Raw genomic sequence first — 18,160 nt, 5'->3', positions numbered from 1 at the left:
ACAAAACATCTGATTACTAAGACAAGAGTAATGCTAACTATTGCATACATCAGTGATACCCTGATAATACAAATGTTTCAATTTAATTTAAGTTTTTCAATCTCTAAATAAAAATAAAGGTTGAACAATCAGAAACATAAAACTATTCAATTTTAACCTCATCAGACAAGGGAATATGAATGTCTGCTTTCAGTAGTCTTAAGCATAGGAAACACAGGCTGTTAAAACCTGATTAAAATGATGCATATACTTCAAGACATTTTCCCCATTTACCCAAATTCATTTTAACTGAAAAGACTTATCAGTGCTTCCTTAACTCATCCGCCCTACTACCCACTCATTAGTTGTTGACATTTGTCAAGATGATTAACCATACTGAGGACACACAAATTCCACTCAAGGCTATTTTGAGAAGTTGCTATGTGAAATGAGTGGGATGGTAAAAGACTCCTCCTCAAGAATTTGCTTCCTGTTACAAAAATCAAAGTCCCCAAAATTGTAATGGCAGAATATGCCTATATATTTACACACATCCATGTCCTCATACAAACAACAACTGTGAGCAGCTTAAATATTCACAAATCAGTCTTCTAATCAAATTGTAGGCTATCAACCTTCTGTAAGACTGACATGCTTGGAAAAAGTGTTTGAACAACTAGTAAGAAAAGACAGACTAGGAAAGTATGTGACTTCACTGAGAGCTCTTTAGTTAGAGGACAACCTAGCAAAACTCCCAAATTTGAAAAGGAAACATTTCCTTTGGTCTCTAGCATGTGGAAAGAAAAGATGAGATTATCAAGACATTGTAACAGGACAGATTAAATGACAGTCAAAGTATTAAGCTGGCTTTATCAAGGTTCATTGTTTTCATCAATTTTTATGGAAGTGCACTGGGTGACAACAAAAGCACCAGGAAACAAGCAAATACACACACAAGAGATTTTAAATATATAAAAGTCAATAACAGAGAAGTTAAAAAAAAAAAAAAAAAAAAATCACACAAACTCTAAACTCGTGTCCCACAAACCCAAAGTTACTGAAAATCAATAGGTTTTCATAAGTGAAGCTCTGGAAATCTGTCAGACAAAACCAGTTACTTAACTGGCAGCCCCTCTGCCTGTGAGCTACTGGAATACAAAGTGCAGGTGCTGGGAAAACAGAAGCAGTACAGGATAAATTGGATATGCTAATGGTTCTGGTGAATCTTGCTTCTTCCCATAAAAAAAAAAATAAAGGGGTAAAAAAACCAAGCCAAAATTACAGCATAATAGCACAGTTCCATTAGAACTTTAAAAACAAGCTACAAGCCCTAAACAAGCCTACCTAAAGTCAAAAGTAACATACATATCATTCAAAAATAACATCCTTTGTGAAACTTGTAATAGTTACAGCATCAGACAAACAGTGAAACTGCCAAGTGTTAGTGCTCATGGGACACCCCATCATCTAGAAAGAATTGCAATTGTTATTAAAAATAACTTCCTTGGACTCCGTAGTCTAGCTTTCCATTTGCATATGACCTGTATGGCATCATAAAGTTCCCAGGGATCGAGAAAAACCCCACCATATTGTCCCTCTGGTATTTCTTAAGAAATAGTAATTATGCCTGTGAAGAGGCAGTACCACTAGCACTCAATGAAAAAGAGTACATGTGAAAAGCACAGTGGCAGAGTTGCACTAATATAAAGGCACATTTACTGCAAAATGTAAGGTCTTCTCTTCCTTTCAGTCAGTTCTTCTGATCCTTATCTTGTGTCACCACTAGTCTTCAGGCTCTCTCCAGACAGTGGCATGATCAGCCTGCTTGCATTGGGTTTGTGTGGTAAGGATTTGGTAACTGGGAGGGCTCCTGTGAGAAGCTGCTAGAAGCTTCCCCTGTGTCTGATAAAGCCAATGCCAGCCAGCTCTGAGACTGCCAAGTCCAAGCCCATCAGCGATGGTGGTAGCACCTCTGGGATAATGTACTTAAGAAGGGGGGGCGGGGGGGAGGGGAACCTGAACAACAGTGAGAATATGTGAGAGAAGCAGCTCTCCAGACACCAAGGTCAGTGAAGGAGGAGGACAAAAGGTGCTCCAGGCACCAGACCAGATGCCCCTGCAGCCTGTGATGCAGCCCATGGTGAGGCAGGCTATGCCCCTGCAGCACACGTAGGTTAATAGAGGAGCAGGTCTCCAACTGCACAGGGAGACCCTCAAGACAGAGGAGCAGGTGGACACCCCAAGGAGGCTGTGACCCTGTGGGAAGCCACACTGCTAAATCCAGCTGAAAATCAGTTTTTCCCCTTTCAGTAAATTTTCAGCTGAACCAATTATCTGATCCCATTTACTGCACGGCTAATATGCTTAGAAGTCTCTGAAAATGCATTGCTGAGATGCAGTCAGGACTGGCTGTTGTTCAGCCCGTAGATTTAAAGCAAACATGGAACACAGCTTCATCTGCTCTCAGCACTGCCTGAGTAAACATGAAATCAAAGAAGAGGAGTGGAAAAAGAAAAGGAAAACTGAAAAAAAATGAATGAAAAACACACTGATACTTATTCACAGCTCTACCAGAAATGCAGCTGTGGGAGTCTCTGGCATTGCTGCAGACATTTCTGTACATAGATGTCTGTGTTGAAGAACTCGACTGTTTGCATGACCAGTTCCATACTCATTACAACAGTGATCTTAACCAGATACTGTGCAATCACAACAAATCTAATTTCTCTCCAATTTCTCAGACTCTTCTGCAAATTTAAGCTACATGGTTATACCCATTAGGCCACTGAATCAAGATGCATCACACAGAATGTAATTTATCAAGAGGACTGTGAGACACACAGTGGAGACTTGGCTAAGAACCAAGGTGGAAGAACTCCAGGGCTGAAATGAAAATGATGGAATGGCCATTTCCATTAGAGAAGAACACCACATCACAAATACTAATTGCAAAACACTGTAAAGTACTGAAGAAAACTAAAAGAATACTGCTGCAGTGAAAAAACATCCTCACCTTTACTCTGTCATGCCAAATCATTGGGGTTTTTTTTCAGGGGAATGGAAGGTCTTTAAAAACATTCATTTAGTGTTTCCCCCAATCAGTTACTACAGAGAGTTATAACTGTTCTATGCTTTCACCTTCTCCCCAGAACAGCCTCACCCAGAAGGTAATACTTCAACATCTTAAACTTGTTATAGTATCATATCCAAAGTACATAACAGAAATCAGCAATGGCCATGAATTTTCTGACTCATTTGTTAAAAGGTAATCACAAAGGCCAATTTATCAAAAAGTTTTCACAGAAAAAGCAAAACAGGGTGCAAACCCAAAATAAAACCCTGTCTAAAAAAGATTACCAAGTATAAAACTGAAAACAAAAGATGTGCTGTCCAGGACAATCAATAGCTCAGGATAGAGTAAGATTTGCAAGATCCAAGCGTAAGTTTCTACTGTGCATGCACATGAGAGAAAAAAGTGCTTTGGAAGGACTCCTCCAAGAAATCTGTTCTAATAACTGTACAAATACCTGACTGTTGAGGCGGCTCATATAACTAAATCCAACATTTTGACTATAGCAGACCAAAAAAATATAAATCTTCTATTACAATATTCGCCCAGAGGATCTCTGTGATCAAACACTTTTCATTGTAGCTGTCCTTTAGAGTAAATAAACAAATATTATAGCATCATTTGATTTTCAAGTTATGATGACTGCTCACTGTGCCCCCATGTATAGAACTAAGATACACCATGACCTGGGCCTCTCCACTTCTTAATAGTGTCATTTGGTGTTTTGGTGCTAGGTGTTTGATCTAATGGATGATAAAGCATTCCAAGTTCTATTACACAGGTGGAAACAAGATCAAAAATAGTTTCAGCAAAGCACTGGACAGACAGCACAGCTGCATATACAGCCTCTCAACAACATACTGCAAGAGCCTTTAGGTTTTGATGTTGTAATTACAAACCCATAACTAATTTACAAGCAACAAACACATGGTTGTAACTTACAAAATCAAATTTTTTAAGAGACTTCCTGACTTTCTACCCCTTTTAATGGATGCCTGTTTTCTCCTCTTCCACTTTTTTTTTTGGTAACCAGAAGGCTGTTCCTCATCTCAGTTTTCAGTCCCACTGATCACATCAAATGTTACAAATTCCAGACAGGAACAAAAACAACCCTGCTTTAATGTTACAGAGCATTACCCGCTAATAGCTGGGACCACCTAATAGTTGATAATCGTGGCTTTTACCTGTATCATCCACAATATTCTTTAGCTAGGACTAAGGACCTCAAACACATTTATATAGGGTAAAAAAAGTTCTGTCTGCTTGCTGTAATTTTGTTTGTTTCCTACACAAAACATCTATAACAGCAGCCCTACGGTCTTAAGAGGTGGGGTGAAGAAGGAAGCTCTTTGTCAAATGAGTACTGGCTTTGGTTTTTTCCTCCTTTTTTTCCTTCTAAGATGTTTTTATTTAAACTTTTTAAACTTCAACTTGAACTATATTTTCTAAAACCATAATAAGATGTGAAACGTTTTCTGCAAAGACTAACCTGTGATGATGAGACATTCATTGTGATCCAAGACTTCAGTGATGAGCCTCGATACAATCAGTTCTGGGTTGATTAAGAAACGAATTTCTTCTTGTACTAATCCTGCCCCAGTCACACCACCTCCAACAAAACGGTTTGCAAAATCAACCTAACAAAAATATATTCAGAAGGATTATGATATAAAGCAAACAGCATAAGCCCCTTTCATTTACCAAAGTAAATGGTCCTGTACAAACTCCAGTAACTGTTGAAATCTGCTGCAATAACTTAAAAATACAAAACCTGATTAACAGCATTCCTTTTTGTCCATTTCTACTTCTCAGAAAACTTAAACCAAGTGAGAAATCACACAGCAAAACAGTTTTGTGTCTCAAATGTTCTGAATCCAGGTTCTGTGAGTTTTCTTTGAAGAGCACCCATTTAAGAATAAAATACACTTCAGTAAAAAAAGCAATTTACAGTACTCTTTCTGCATTTTTTGGACACTGAAGAACTATTAAGTTGTCCTTTCATAGCATTCTGCCCCAGCTGTCCACACTCAAGGATTTTTAGATTAGCATTGCCTCCATACCAGTTGTTCTGTACCTTAAAGAATCTCTTATCAATTCTTTGAATGCCCTTGAACAAGGCAAGTAATTTTGATCATTGAGGTTTCTGCTTGAAACAGAGCAGCTCTGGATTCTATTTTTTGCTGCAATAATACATATTTTGCAAATTACATTTTTAAATAGACAACATTCCTTTTAAGAATCTGGCTTATACAAATTAACTTGCCATATAAATCTAATTTTTAAGCCACTTAATCTTTCAAATGCTATTGGTTTCTTACTGGTTTTTATTTATATAGCTCATGAAAGCATATTTACAGGAGGGGAATAAAAGTTGCTGGAATGACATGAACATCTGTGTAGATTAAAAACTGATTCAGGAGTCAGAGTCTAAAGCCAGCCACTAAAAGCACAAGTAGTCCTGAATTCTATCCTGGAAGTATCAACACACCTAAACAAGTTGTTTAACACTTGCTGAACTTGAGCAAAAAAGTAACATGAAAGCTACCCAAACGTTCAGTGCATCAGAATCCCAAATGCACTTTACCTGTGCTGAGTAGCCTCACCTTGGTCCCTCATCCTCACCCCTGACTCATGACTCCTGTACAAACACACCCCCTTGTCCTGCCCTGTCCTCTGCTGACTCCCGCTTGCTGACAAGATCTCTAGGATTGACCTTGTCTAGGACTGACCGACTCACCTCCTTGTTTTTGAGTGATGACCATCAGCCTGTCAGCAGGAACTATTCTGTCACCACCCCTGATCTGCTTGTCCAGGCCAGCCTAATGAGGCTGGGGTCACCGGGAGCTCCTGCACTGCCTTCATCATCCTGTTCCCTCCTGGAGTAAGCATTCTTTGTCTGAGCAGAGATACTTTGTTTGATAAGACCTGAAATTGCCTAGGATGTGATAGTGTTCCTCCTAGCTATACTCTTACACTAACTTTTACAGAATGCAAGAGAAACAGTACACAAAAAGGCATACTTCAGCCTTCTCTCATCGATTGAGAATTGAAAAGGTAGACAGCACAAAACCAGTTTATTATGGAGCAGTTGTTGAGTTCTTAATAATTTGAGCAAAAAGCATCACAGAAAAGTCTTCCAATTCTCTCTCCTGCTTTTCTTCTCCTGGCTAAAGAAGCTGTAATTTCTTTGGTAAATGAATTGTAGAAGGCAAACTTCCTTTTTTTTTTTTTTTCCCTTTTTATTTTTTCTGCTAGAAAAGCAAAAACTGAACAACTAAATGGAAAACTCAAATGTGTTCCTTTCCATAGATAAGGACAAGACATCCTCCTTATACATTTCTTTTGCTGACTGCCTCCCAGACCAAAACAGTGGTGCTGGCAACAGCAACAAAATCTCTTGAACCATTGACCTGGTCGCTGTCCAGGGCACCAGAATAATTCTTCAAAAATAAACTGAAACCCTTGACAACTCATCAAGATCACAATCTGAAACTTTTATCTTGTCAATCTCTGATCCTGCGTTGAACCAGAAGACCTGAAGCTGTCCAGAACTTGTGACTTTCTGTCAGCCTTTTCTGTACCAGGTACATGTGCAGATCTAGATGAGCTGGGGATTACTGACAGTACTAAGATTGCCCATGGAATGAATTTTGATGTTTCTTTTACACTGCATAACATCTTGTCATTTAAGTCAATTGAGGATAAACAAATAACTTTATTAAGCTGGCATATCATAAAAGTATAACAAAAACATGACAAAGACACAGTTACTGTTATATGTGCTTACCTGTAGCATACCTTGTCCATTGTTTTCGATGGTGCCTTCATATGTGACATGCAATCGAGACAGTTTCTTCTGAGATCTATCAGAGAAAAAATATTGTACAGAAATGATGATTACAGAATCTCCACAACAAAGACATCCATTCTAAACAAACCTGTCCAAACCCAAACTTTCTACACATCTTAAACAAAAGGTGGTTTAAAAAAAAACCCTGAGGGATTAAAGAAAATGCATCTGCCTTTCAGAACCAATTTGAAAAGGTTTAATATAGTCAATTGTTCAGTTTCTCTGCCTCTAACACCATAAAATATCAAATTTGAAACTGGAAGTTCTGTTTCTCACAAAAGTTTGTCCCATATTACCTTGATAACCAGCAAGAAAGCTGCAACACCTGTGTTTTCATGCTTGTTATCACCCATACTTTATTCTATTTCCTGTCACTTCTGAAATCGAGTCATCTCTTTTTTTTCCCCATTCAAGCAACAGCACCAAAAATGTGCTACTGTTTAAAAAATTCACTTCAGACTTTTTGACTTCACAGGCCAAAAAAAAAAAAAAAATCATACTGAAAAACTCAGGACACTTGAGCTACTTGTGGCAGTTCACCTACTTCCCTCTGTACTTCCCTCTATAACAATTTGTATGAAACATTGTTTTCTGTAGTACTTCCAGGCCTGAATCTATACCATATGAATGCGATTCAGTTATCATTGACTTAAGAAATTTCTTATATTAACAAGATGTTTGGCTTACCTTTCCCAGTCTGGAAACTCCTGGAGACACTGCCTTGTAAACGTCACCAATCCTGTAGGTTCTACAGGCAAACCAACCCCAGAGAAAAATAAGTATTAACTGCTGGAGCTTTCATCCTTAGATTATTTTAAATGGTAAGCTTTTAAAATGACAACAAACAACGTTCTTGGCAGAAACAGAAAAGCTTAACTTTCCTCAAGAGCAGCTTAGCATCTTCCCTTGACAGCCCATGTTCAAATTGAAAACAAGTAGTGGGAAGACCAAAATATTCATTTCTCGTTCCCCTTTGGAGTTTGAGTACTTTTTCTTTCTCCAGATCTAGAAAAAAACCTACTACTTCAGTGATTTTTCACTTGTAAACACTACTAGAAAGACTCAATAGTTGAAATAAAATGTGCTGCCACAGAGTAAAAAGAAACCATGAACCTTTATAGAGGTGGCTACTGTACAGTGTGAACAGGCAACACAGAGTACTCAACCTGTGGATGGATGAACCAGCAGCTCATGTTTCCAAGAAGTCCCATATGTCAGTAAAGATGCAGTGTTAGTGGATTGCCAAATCAAGCCATTTTCAGCCCTAACAGGGTGCTAGTAGAATTCATTGTATTTCAGAGAAAAGACTCCTTCATTCATTCAATTACCATTTACAATAAAAAAAGTTGCTTACAATAAAAAAGTTGCAAAATCATTACAGCAATTTATAGAGCTAAATTACCTTAGTCTTACTAATTCCTTGGACAGAAAAGAACAAGAAATGAGGTCTTTTAAAGTTATGATAAGAATTTTTAATCCAAGAAAAGAGCACTCAAGAATCTTATTAAATATTAAAGTTATAATGTTAAGAAATCTAATACAGTAGTTTTATAAAGCAAGTTCCTAACAGATCTCATGTGCACTGGGGGTCAGGGACAGCTGAGTAAATTTAGTATTTGGTCTACATGAAAAATACTTATTACTTAAATATTAAGAAAAAGGTAGTACAATATCTCTCGGTTCCACACATAGATCAATTTACTTTCTACTGCAGAGATTTAGTTCTATTGACATTGCTGAAAGTTTGACAGCTTAAACAGAATGCAGCTGCATTTAATTTGTGGTGAATTAAAATGATGAACTGAAGATGCACTGAACCAAGTAAAGGGATTTTTATATTTAATTGCTTAAATCTGTGTTTCTTTTAAAACAAACATTCCTGAGAGAATATAATGCCAATAGTGAAATAGCAACATATAAAGAAAAAAATTCTTAAAACAAAAAGGATATTTCTGCAGATGTGATGTATGCTACTGCAGCAAAACCTCTTTCTTCCTCAAAATACAATATATAAGCTCTGCTACGGTTCTCGGAAAAAATAAATTATCTCTGAAGGCTGATGCAGATATTCAAATTCATGGTAACAACAGAAGGTAAGACTACGTACACCAAGGAAAATACCACACTAACTTCTACGAGTCTTGCTATCACTTGTTTTATTTGAACTAGGCAAACTTCACAACAGCTTTGCTTTGGAACAATAGAAGAGAAAAAAACTGAAGTATCAACGTAAGTAGAAGAAATCCCTCAGAACTACAAACATGATAGTCAAAGGACTAAATGTGCATACTGCAGAAAATTTGAAGCTTGGTTCATAATCCTTAAGCCTGTGATTTTAATGACTACATATGGTGCTAAGTTTCCTCTGCACTCTCACTCTGATGCTGTGCAGCAAGTAGTTGCACATATTACAAACATTACACATACATTTATATTTACACATTTATATACACACACACACTTTATATATGCATAAGGAGGGGGGAAAATATATCTGTATATATTTTACACACCCCTCCATATATCTCAGAAAAAAAGCACAATAAGCTCTGTGCAAAAGATTTAATTGTATGCAGCATCTATATGAGAAGTGACATTAATATGAATATCAAAAGCAAGCTGGCTTTTGTTAGACACTTCCATTATAATGCTGCACAGCCATTTCTAAATGTAATGGGATTAAATTTTTCACGTATCTGCTTTGTAGTTTAAAAAAAAAAAAAAGAATAAAAGATATACTTTTTTCTGTAACTCTCCTAAAATAGCAGAAAAGGGTCTTAAGTTTCTCTGGCTTCCTTGGTGACCGTCCTTCAAACAATCTGAAAAAGAAATAAAAGCAATTAATTAGATTTCAGGGATATAATGCATAGTAATTAGGCTACTTACTGCAATTTACATTGTTTAGCATTATGCATGTATTTCTATTAGCCTTGCATTTAAATACTCTGCTGTGGAAAGAACCCTCTAAAAAAGACCCTCTGTACCATGGGTCTTTAGGAGTAACAAGTTCATTCACTTGCTAAGTTTCTGACAAAGATGTTACATGAATGCCTATCTCACTTGGGTGGATTTCGTAATATCAAAAAAGTGCAATTTCAACATGAACATCCAGGAAAGATACTATTTTTATTTGCAACAGATCAGCTTGGATTAAAGTAAGTGACCAAGGGGTGAAGACATGTATGCTGAGTACTCCAAGATCCAAATGTCTTACCCTACTTTCAGCTCAGTGAGTTGCAGAGAATTAACGCAAACATATTGCTTTCAAGAGAGGCACTGTACCAGCAGTGCTCCTAAAGAAAAGAACCTACCCCAACAGGAGTGGCTTCATCCACTGGGCTACTACCAGCATTCTAACATTCATTTGTAAAAACCTAAGCATTAAAAAGAAGCATCTATTTCTAGCCATTAAGTGAATGTATTCTTTTAAGGCTAGCTGAAATACTTTCACTGCATCATCTATCTTCCAGCAACTGGAACATGCATTACTTAATTTCCCTTCCAACAAAGTGACAAGGTATTGTTATTGGCAATACATAATGGAATTTATCTGGAAGGAAGAATAGCGGCAACTTCAGAAATAATATCCTTTGAGTAGGAAATTCACTAAAAGATGTGTAATACAGTGAAAGCCCCGAGGATGTAAGATTCCTCTGCAACAAATAGTCTAAGTAAAGGAATGACACAACATTATTCATTTTTTTCCATGTACTGGAATGACAACCTGCCTTTAAAACCAGAATGCTGTCAGATGAATGTAGCTTTCAGTAGCAAAGTGAACTAGAATTTTTTTCAATATTTAAAAATTCCTATGAAGTATACACACTGAAGAGCTCAATTTCATCCAAAATCTATATTAAATTACAGAAACTAATTTTTATTAATAAGGTTTTATGAAAACTATTGTATTATTTGAATACTCAATCAGGAGTTTAAGGCAGCAAACTCCAGACTTTGTCTATTTTAAATGGCCCAATATGTAAGTTCTATCAAGGGGTTGTGCTTGCACCAATAATAAGGGGTTCATAAAATAAAGACTTGATATGTGTGTGTGTGCAGGTCTTGCCTAAATGCGTAAGTTAACTCTGACCTTTTATCTGAAAGTCTCATTTGGTGTGGCTCCTTTAAACTGCCTATTAGGCCAGTCATGCTTTTACTAGTTTTTTGCCTCTTTACATCAAACTGAAATCTTGCTTATGTTGCAAATTCTTGGGAGAGAGTTCTTCATGTTACAAAGCTGATACATGATTCTGCATTACTAGCAGACCAGGCAGAAGAAGTCCAGAACTGGAAAAACTACGCCTGAAATAAGTCAGATCAAGCTAAAAGGCAATGGCAAGGCAGATGAAACAAAGTTAATGCATCACACTGTTCATTAAAATGAACTCTCTCTGTCAAGTAGGGAATTTCAACTATTATTTTTTCACATATGAAGTATTCAGTATGGGCTTCTCTTTTGTTAAATGCTGTGATAACTACTTCTCTTCTTTTTCCTCTGGGATCAAAGCTAGAGTAATGCTAATTTGCTTCTGACAAATCCCATTTACAGCAGATAAAATTTCCCAAAATACCTTACATAATTACCAATGAGGAAAGATATCTGTATTGTGTATTTCTGTTCTAGCCCTATATAACTGGGCAAAAACCACAGGGAAGCACAGAAGAACTTGAAAAGCTCTGGGTTCTGGCACAGGCATCCCTTGCTGCAGAGGAATACTCCATACAATGGGGATAGAAGAATACTGCGGCATTCAAAATTATCTGTATTTTGATCCAGTATCTATATGAAACCACTAACTACATGCATCAGATCTTACATAGCAGTTAGCCGAAGAGCTCTCATCACCTCCCTCTCCCGACAGTGTTTGCTTTTCTTCACTATGACATAACACAAATTGCACTTCCTCTTAGAAAATCCACTGCTAAATACAGAATTTTTTTTTTTTAAAGAAAATTATTTATTTACTAAAAACAAAAATGTGCAACACCAGTTCTGCACCCATGTTTTAGGACTGAATCCACCACAAGTTACACGTTTGTCCAAAACCAAACACATTCATAAAAAGACCGCCTGTTATGGCAGGTTGAAGACTCCAAGTCTTAGAGGAACATGCTTGGATTTACTTCATATTTTCTGTGTTCAGACTTCTCCTTTACAAGTGAGTTAGTGGCTAACTGAAGATGGTTATCTGCAAACATGCTTTTTATTACGTATGTTTGAAAAATACAAAACACTAGTATATTGCTTGCATATTTTCATATAACCAGACCAAGGAACTCAAAATAGCTGAACTGGTTTAAAACATTAGGAATCTGTTTTAAAGGCCAATCAGACCACAGAAAAAATCCCCACAAATTAGCCTTAGACTCTCTTAGTATTTTTTTAAGCTACTGATATTCATTCAGTTGAATTTGATTGCTTCGTATGCTCTTTTAAATTTCCACAGAAAAATCATATCACAAGGACATCAATGATTCAGAAGACTTTTATCAAGCTATACTAAAGTCAGAAGAAAAGCACAAGAGAAAACCACTTCCCCTCCAATACATGCAGGCAGCCAAGCTTTCTTAAGTGCAGCACAGAGTAACCAGTTATCTATGTGAATGCAACAGTAAAAGCTTAGGTGAGGATACAACATGACAAAGTTGTGAACGTTTTAACCTTGAACCTTACTTTCTGAAATAATCAATTAGACAACATACGAAGCTTTATTTCTGAAGCAAATACCTCTATTTTTAGGAACAAAGCTAGATGAAAGCATTAATAAGATAAAGCAAATTCTACTTCAAGCTCTGAGACATATATTCTACTAAAAAAACCCCACAAAAACAAAACAAACCAACCCACCACAGGAAAATGTAAGTGAAAACCACATAATCAATTTTCTGACAGAATAACTCAAGGCCAAAACCCATTAATTCCAATTAAAGAACTCATCCAAATGAAGTGCACGGTAAATCAAATGCATTGCACTGCAAGCCCACTTTCAGTCAAAGTAATTGAAATATTACAGGCAACTGCATATGTAAGCTGTTTTGCTTTGTACAAGATGTTCCCATTGCCATGCAGCTAACTTCAATTTAGTAGATGCAAGAGCTAAGAAAGCTTGCAGGGCTCATCACCAAAACACAGCTGCAAATTTATCTCTGGCTCTCTGGCTTCCCAGCCAGGGTAGCAGCAATGTTAATCAAATGAAAAACCTCTACAGACATACACGCAAGGAATCCAGGAATCAAAGTCAGATTTCAAAACATAAGAAAATACATATGTTAATGGTGTCAAACACAAAATAGATTGAGAAAACAAACAATTTAAAAAAATTCTCATCAACTGCCAGTAAACACACAGTAGAGTTACAAGGCAATAGTTTATGCTATTTAAAAAATTATTACAAAAATGTGTACATTTGTTTTGCTTTAGCATTTTCCTAAAATTCTAGGGTGGAAAAATGCATTTTAAAAGTGCAATCAATATTGTTTTTTGAAGTCTTATTGAATACAAATTCAAGATTGTCTTATTTTCAACCAACATTTCCACCTTAGAAAGCTGGAGGCAACAGCTCTAAAAAACCTGCTCCTAAGTTCTTTGAGCGCTGAGGCAAGCAGCAAATTTGCAAGGTACTTCAAAGGGGGCATTTCCAATGACACAACATCAACATGATTTAATAACAGTAAGAGCTACACAAAAGTGACCTTGGCATGCACATAGTTTACTGGGGAAAAGTTGAACCAGCTTAAGTAAACAGTTCCGAAATTCACTGGTTCTGATTAATGTATAATGTTAAATGTATAATGTTAAAATACAGTAGTTTACTTGTAAAATTTAATTTCCAAGGAGCTAAACTGATCCTTTGACGTTACTTGAAGAACTAGCTCCAGTAATTTTTACAAACAGAAGGAACCATTACAGTCATATGCTTTAAACTTCCAGTTAAATAATTTCATGCCGGTATTTCCACCCCCAGTCTTTATCTTCCCATCCCCAGGTTGGGTTTCCTTTGAATGTTTTTTTTTCCAAAGGATATAATCATGTCTTTACATTGAATTTGGAACCTATCGCAAAACTCAGAAAGCCATCTATGTGGTAATAATATGCAAAAATCTGCAATATGGATTATACTTCAAAGACTATTTCCCATTCATAAATCCACAGCATTTCATGTGTTCTGTTTGCAAAAGTGTGAATACACAATTTTGTAGTTACAGTCTCCACAGTTAACTATGTGTGCTTTTTCTTGACCGCCACAGGTATTAAAAAGTGCGTTTTTCTTTACTGCTACAGTTGATGACACACTTGTATAATTTCTTGTATTTATATCTGTTTAAGAAAAACTTTTGTTTATTTAGGAGTCTTAAAATACATCAGATTGATACTTGACTTTGATGAAATGACAAGATGCTAACTCCAAGTACTCAACACCAAAGAAAAGCAGTGCGAAATGTTTTACCATGAGGACCTAAACCGAAAGACATCCTACAGCATGGTACAGCTACATTCTGGACTAAATTACTATTTTTACTAAACTAACAAGAAAATATTCAGACTAAGTACCAGTTTAATCACTACAGCAAAGTAACTATACCAGACTTGTTAAGAACAGAATCCTTTTAAAGTTGTCTATTTAAAAACTATTTCATCATTTACCACACACAAATGTTAGATTTTAAATTTTTCAGAATAAAGTACTCTATTCAAGGCTAATTAGGAAATATACCCAAGTAAGGCATAACAGAATCAGGAGCAGTATCTGCAAACTCAGAAAATCTAGAACCACTCATCAGAGGAGCAATGCATCTCTCTGCCCAAACCAAGTTCTCTCAAAGTCATCAGATAATTTATTCCCCAAAGAATACTCATTAGTGTTGCAAAACTGATATAGTTTATGAAGAGACAATTGCATTACTGGTAAATTCGATTTCAATTCTCCCGCATAAACATACTATAGTTTGCCCATTTCCTTCCATATATTATATATGCCATAAGAGACATATATCTTAACTAGTGGGGGTTTTTTTCCTCCCGCCTCATTTCCAGTCACTTGAAATTGCTTTAAAGGTTTGTTAGACGAACCAATTCAGCCCTAGTGGAATACTGGCGGTTACAGAACAGAACATGCACTAATGTATGTGCTAAAAGATCTACCATGCTTATGTCATTAGACATACTAACTTCAATTAAGACTTCAGTTGTTTCGATGGGAGCTATTACAGATGCATAGCATGTCCTGTTTAACTACAGCAGTTTTTTGAAAAAGGCAACAGAGGAGTTATTGTAACTTGACACAACAGCTAAGAATGGATCTGTAGCAGGTCAAAGTCACAGCAAATGCAGAGTGGGTACCTCACGAACCCTTCCTTTTCAAACGGAAAGTCAACCAGATCACTGACTCAAAACGGCAGAAGCTTTTTTCCTTTTACTTTACTTTTACATATAACAACCTAGGTAGCTTTCTAAATTACCAAATTCTACAGTGTGAAGATAAAGGTCTGATAACTTAGTCAACAGGGAGGGGAAGAAAAACTTTCACAGTACAAAGTCTTGTGTGACAGTGGATAGTATCCATCCCAGCATCTTATAAAAAAATAAATGCGAGAAAGCATAGTTCAATCTTTTCTTTAACAAACTTCAAGAGGAAGATATTTTTAGCGCTACAATAAACCACAAACTATTCACAAAGAAGATCAATTATGAACATTCCCACAAGAAACTACTTTAAACTGTGCAACCAACATCGTAACTGTAAAGATGATCTCAGAAGAGTCAACGCAATTTGTGCTCTACATTCAACCACCATGCAACTTCCATGGTAAATTTATCAGTAAGAAGAATAAAATCACAAATTTCATTACTTCTTTGTTTTGTGATGTGATATTTCTACATAAAGCTGTCCAATCTATTTCCATCTTATATATCATAAATGTGCTTTTAAAAAGAATTAAACTCTTTAAATTTAGCTTGATACTTTGAATAGAAGCAGTCTTTTATGCTATTTAGTATCATCTACTAGTATGCATACATACCAAAGCTCTCAAAGTTAAACTACAAATTCCATTTTATTAAGTAGATTTGAAATGAATTATATTATTAATGACTTAATCACAGTAAGCCCATCCTTGCCAAGTACAAAAGAGAAGAATTCAATTAAATTACTCAGTATTTCATTATACACAGGTGACTTTCAGTCTGTAACATGATGAACAATCAAAATAGACAGTTAATGTCAGAGCATACTATTAAACTAAGTGCTTCAGTGTCAAATGAAGAATGCTCACTCTTCTTCTCCTCTCATCTGGCAAGACCAACAGGCAGGAGAGGAGAGGTAAAACATAGATTATGTACATTAATACTAACATATAGAACAGCCTTCCTTCCAACCAGCTGCACTTATTAGCACATCCACCAGCATTCAAACAACCTGCTATCACCACTGTGGTAATAGCATCAATGCTTAACAGAGAGGAAAACAAGAAGAAAGAAAAAGAACCCCCAAAAAAACAACACCCAAAAATAAAATTAAAAGTAAATTCTCAATATCTTGCACTAAGTGTCTGTTGTGCTGTCAAACATATCCTACCAGTTCCCCTCTTATCCACTGCCTGTCACACCATATATTATACTTCACTAATCTGCTTATTAGCAAATGCAAAATACATGGGAGGCAGGTGGGGGGGTGTGATGCCAACAACAAAACAACAAATGGTTAAGTGAAAAAAGGACTGAAAAAAGAAACTAATTATATTAAAATCACTTAAATTGGCAAACACTGAAGAACAGCCACTTTTAATCCTCAAAAACCAGAGGACATCAGCTTCCCTTCTGTTCTCCAGTTTGGCAACAATATTCTTGCACTTACATGAGTAAAAGTGGCTTTCTACCCTCTGTGACTAAGAGCTGAGCATTACCTCAATCCATAATGCAAGAGGAAGGCCTGAAGGTTGTCTGCTGTATTACTCCTTTTAAATAACATTTTTGGAACTTCCTATGAGTGATAGCACTAGGAAACCAAGCCAGAGAACAAAGGAGCACTGACTGGAATAGGACAAAAAGTCCTGTATATACTGGTCATTATTTAAGTCTATGACAGGAAACTATATTCTGTCATATTTTCCTAAATTTGCCAACACTTTGTTTAAAAGTAGCCCAAAATAATATGCTCCAAGTTAATCACTAGTACTACACTGCATTACTGTGAATTTACATTGCTGTGTAATGTTCACAGAAGAGAATATGAATTTACTCCAGTGATTTAACAGCATTTTATTCCATATTTGGCAAGAATTTAACTGCTCAATTTATAATATGCTGAAGTTACAACAAAAACTGGTGCCTTGAAGTACTTTAAAAAAAAGCCAAAACAAAACAAAACAAACCCCATAAAATTCAGCTAGAAGTGTGTAGCTGGTGCAGGCAAAGAGAACTCTTTCCAGAACTTTACTCTCCTCTTTCACTGCTTTGAACATAAATCATTTTTATACACTAATGGTACTTTTCACTTATTTGTTCTTATGAACTAATGGTGGAAAAATATGCTGAATTGCATGGTATGGTAATGCTCACCCACATTTCTCTTCTGTAACCCACTGCACTACTGGGATAAACACCAAGACAGTCACCCTGGTCTCTCTTCTGAAATACATAGCATAGAGAAACCTGTCCCAGCCCTTAAAGACAGCAAGCACCAAAACCATTGTTAGTACATTGGCATGCCTTACACTTTATTCTGGGAAGTTCTAGCCTAATACTGCTCTTATGACACATATCAGAGTGTGCTGGATCACAGGTAACAGTATTTTTGTATATCTTCTCAGTTTTCAGAGCATCTACAATACATATGTTAACTGTGAAGAATAAGAAAAACTCTAAATAATTGATCCAAGCTCCAGCCTAATAAACTTCAGGTTGATCTATACAGACTTGTATGGATGTGCCCAGAAGAAAAACTCTCATTTCCTATCTTCAAGTCCATGTGAACCATAATATTTCTGCAGCACAAAACGTCTTCATCCTCTTCCCCCATTTAAAATTGAAATAAGCATATTTAGAAAATAAAAGATGTGAAGAAAAATTTCTGTACGTTATGTAAGTTCTGTAGCACTGAGGAAGAAAAAGTAAGCATTTGTTTAGAAATCAGAGTATCTTTAAATTCTTACTGTGTTCTTGAAACCTTTTTAGGCTAACTTATAGGAAAAGACAAATTTATTTTAACGTGCAGCTCTAATTGCCTTAAAACGACAAAAGATTGTACAGATGCTGACGAAGG

At 36.3% G+C, this 18,160-nt stretch overlaps 1 protein-coding gene across 4 annotated transcripts in view; it reads right to left on the bottom strand.

The window, feature by feature from the left end:
• Positions 1–18,160, bottom strand: part of PARG (poly(ADP-ribose) glycohydrolase) — a 75,360-nt gene that overhangs the window by 24,495 nt on the left and 32,705 nt on the right. For all 4 annotated transcript variants that reach the window (XM_080620406.1, XM_080620405.1, XM_080620407.1 and 1 more), the window contains exons 10-13: positions 9,639–9,718; positions 7,587–7,647; positions 6,837–6,912; positions 4,539–4,686 (exon numbers count right to left, since the gene is read on the bottom strand). In XM_080620406.1, coding sequence (XP_080476532.1) covers positions 4,539–4,686; positions 6,837–6,912; positions 7,587–7,647; positions 9,639–9,718 — 365 coding nt within the window. The remainder of the gene's footprint in view (positions 1–4,538; positions 4,687–6,836; positions 6,913–7,586; positions 7,648–9,638; positions 9,719–18,160) is intronic.

The sequence above is a fragment of the Psittacula echo genome (assembly GCF_963264785.1).
Source record: "Psittacula echo genome assembly, chromosome: 6".
NCBI classification, from domain to species: domain Eukaryota; kingdom Metazoa; phylum Chordata; class Aves; order Psittaciformes; family Psittacidae; genus Psittacula; species Psittacula echo.
This window is presented reverse-complemented; position numbering and strand designations above follow the sequence as displayed.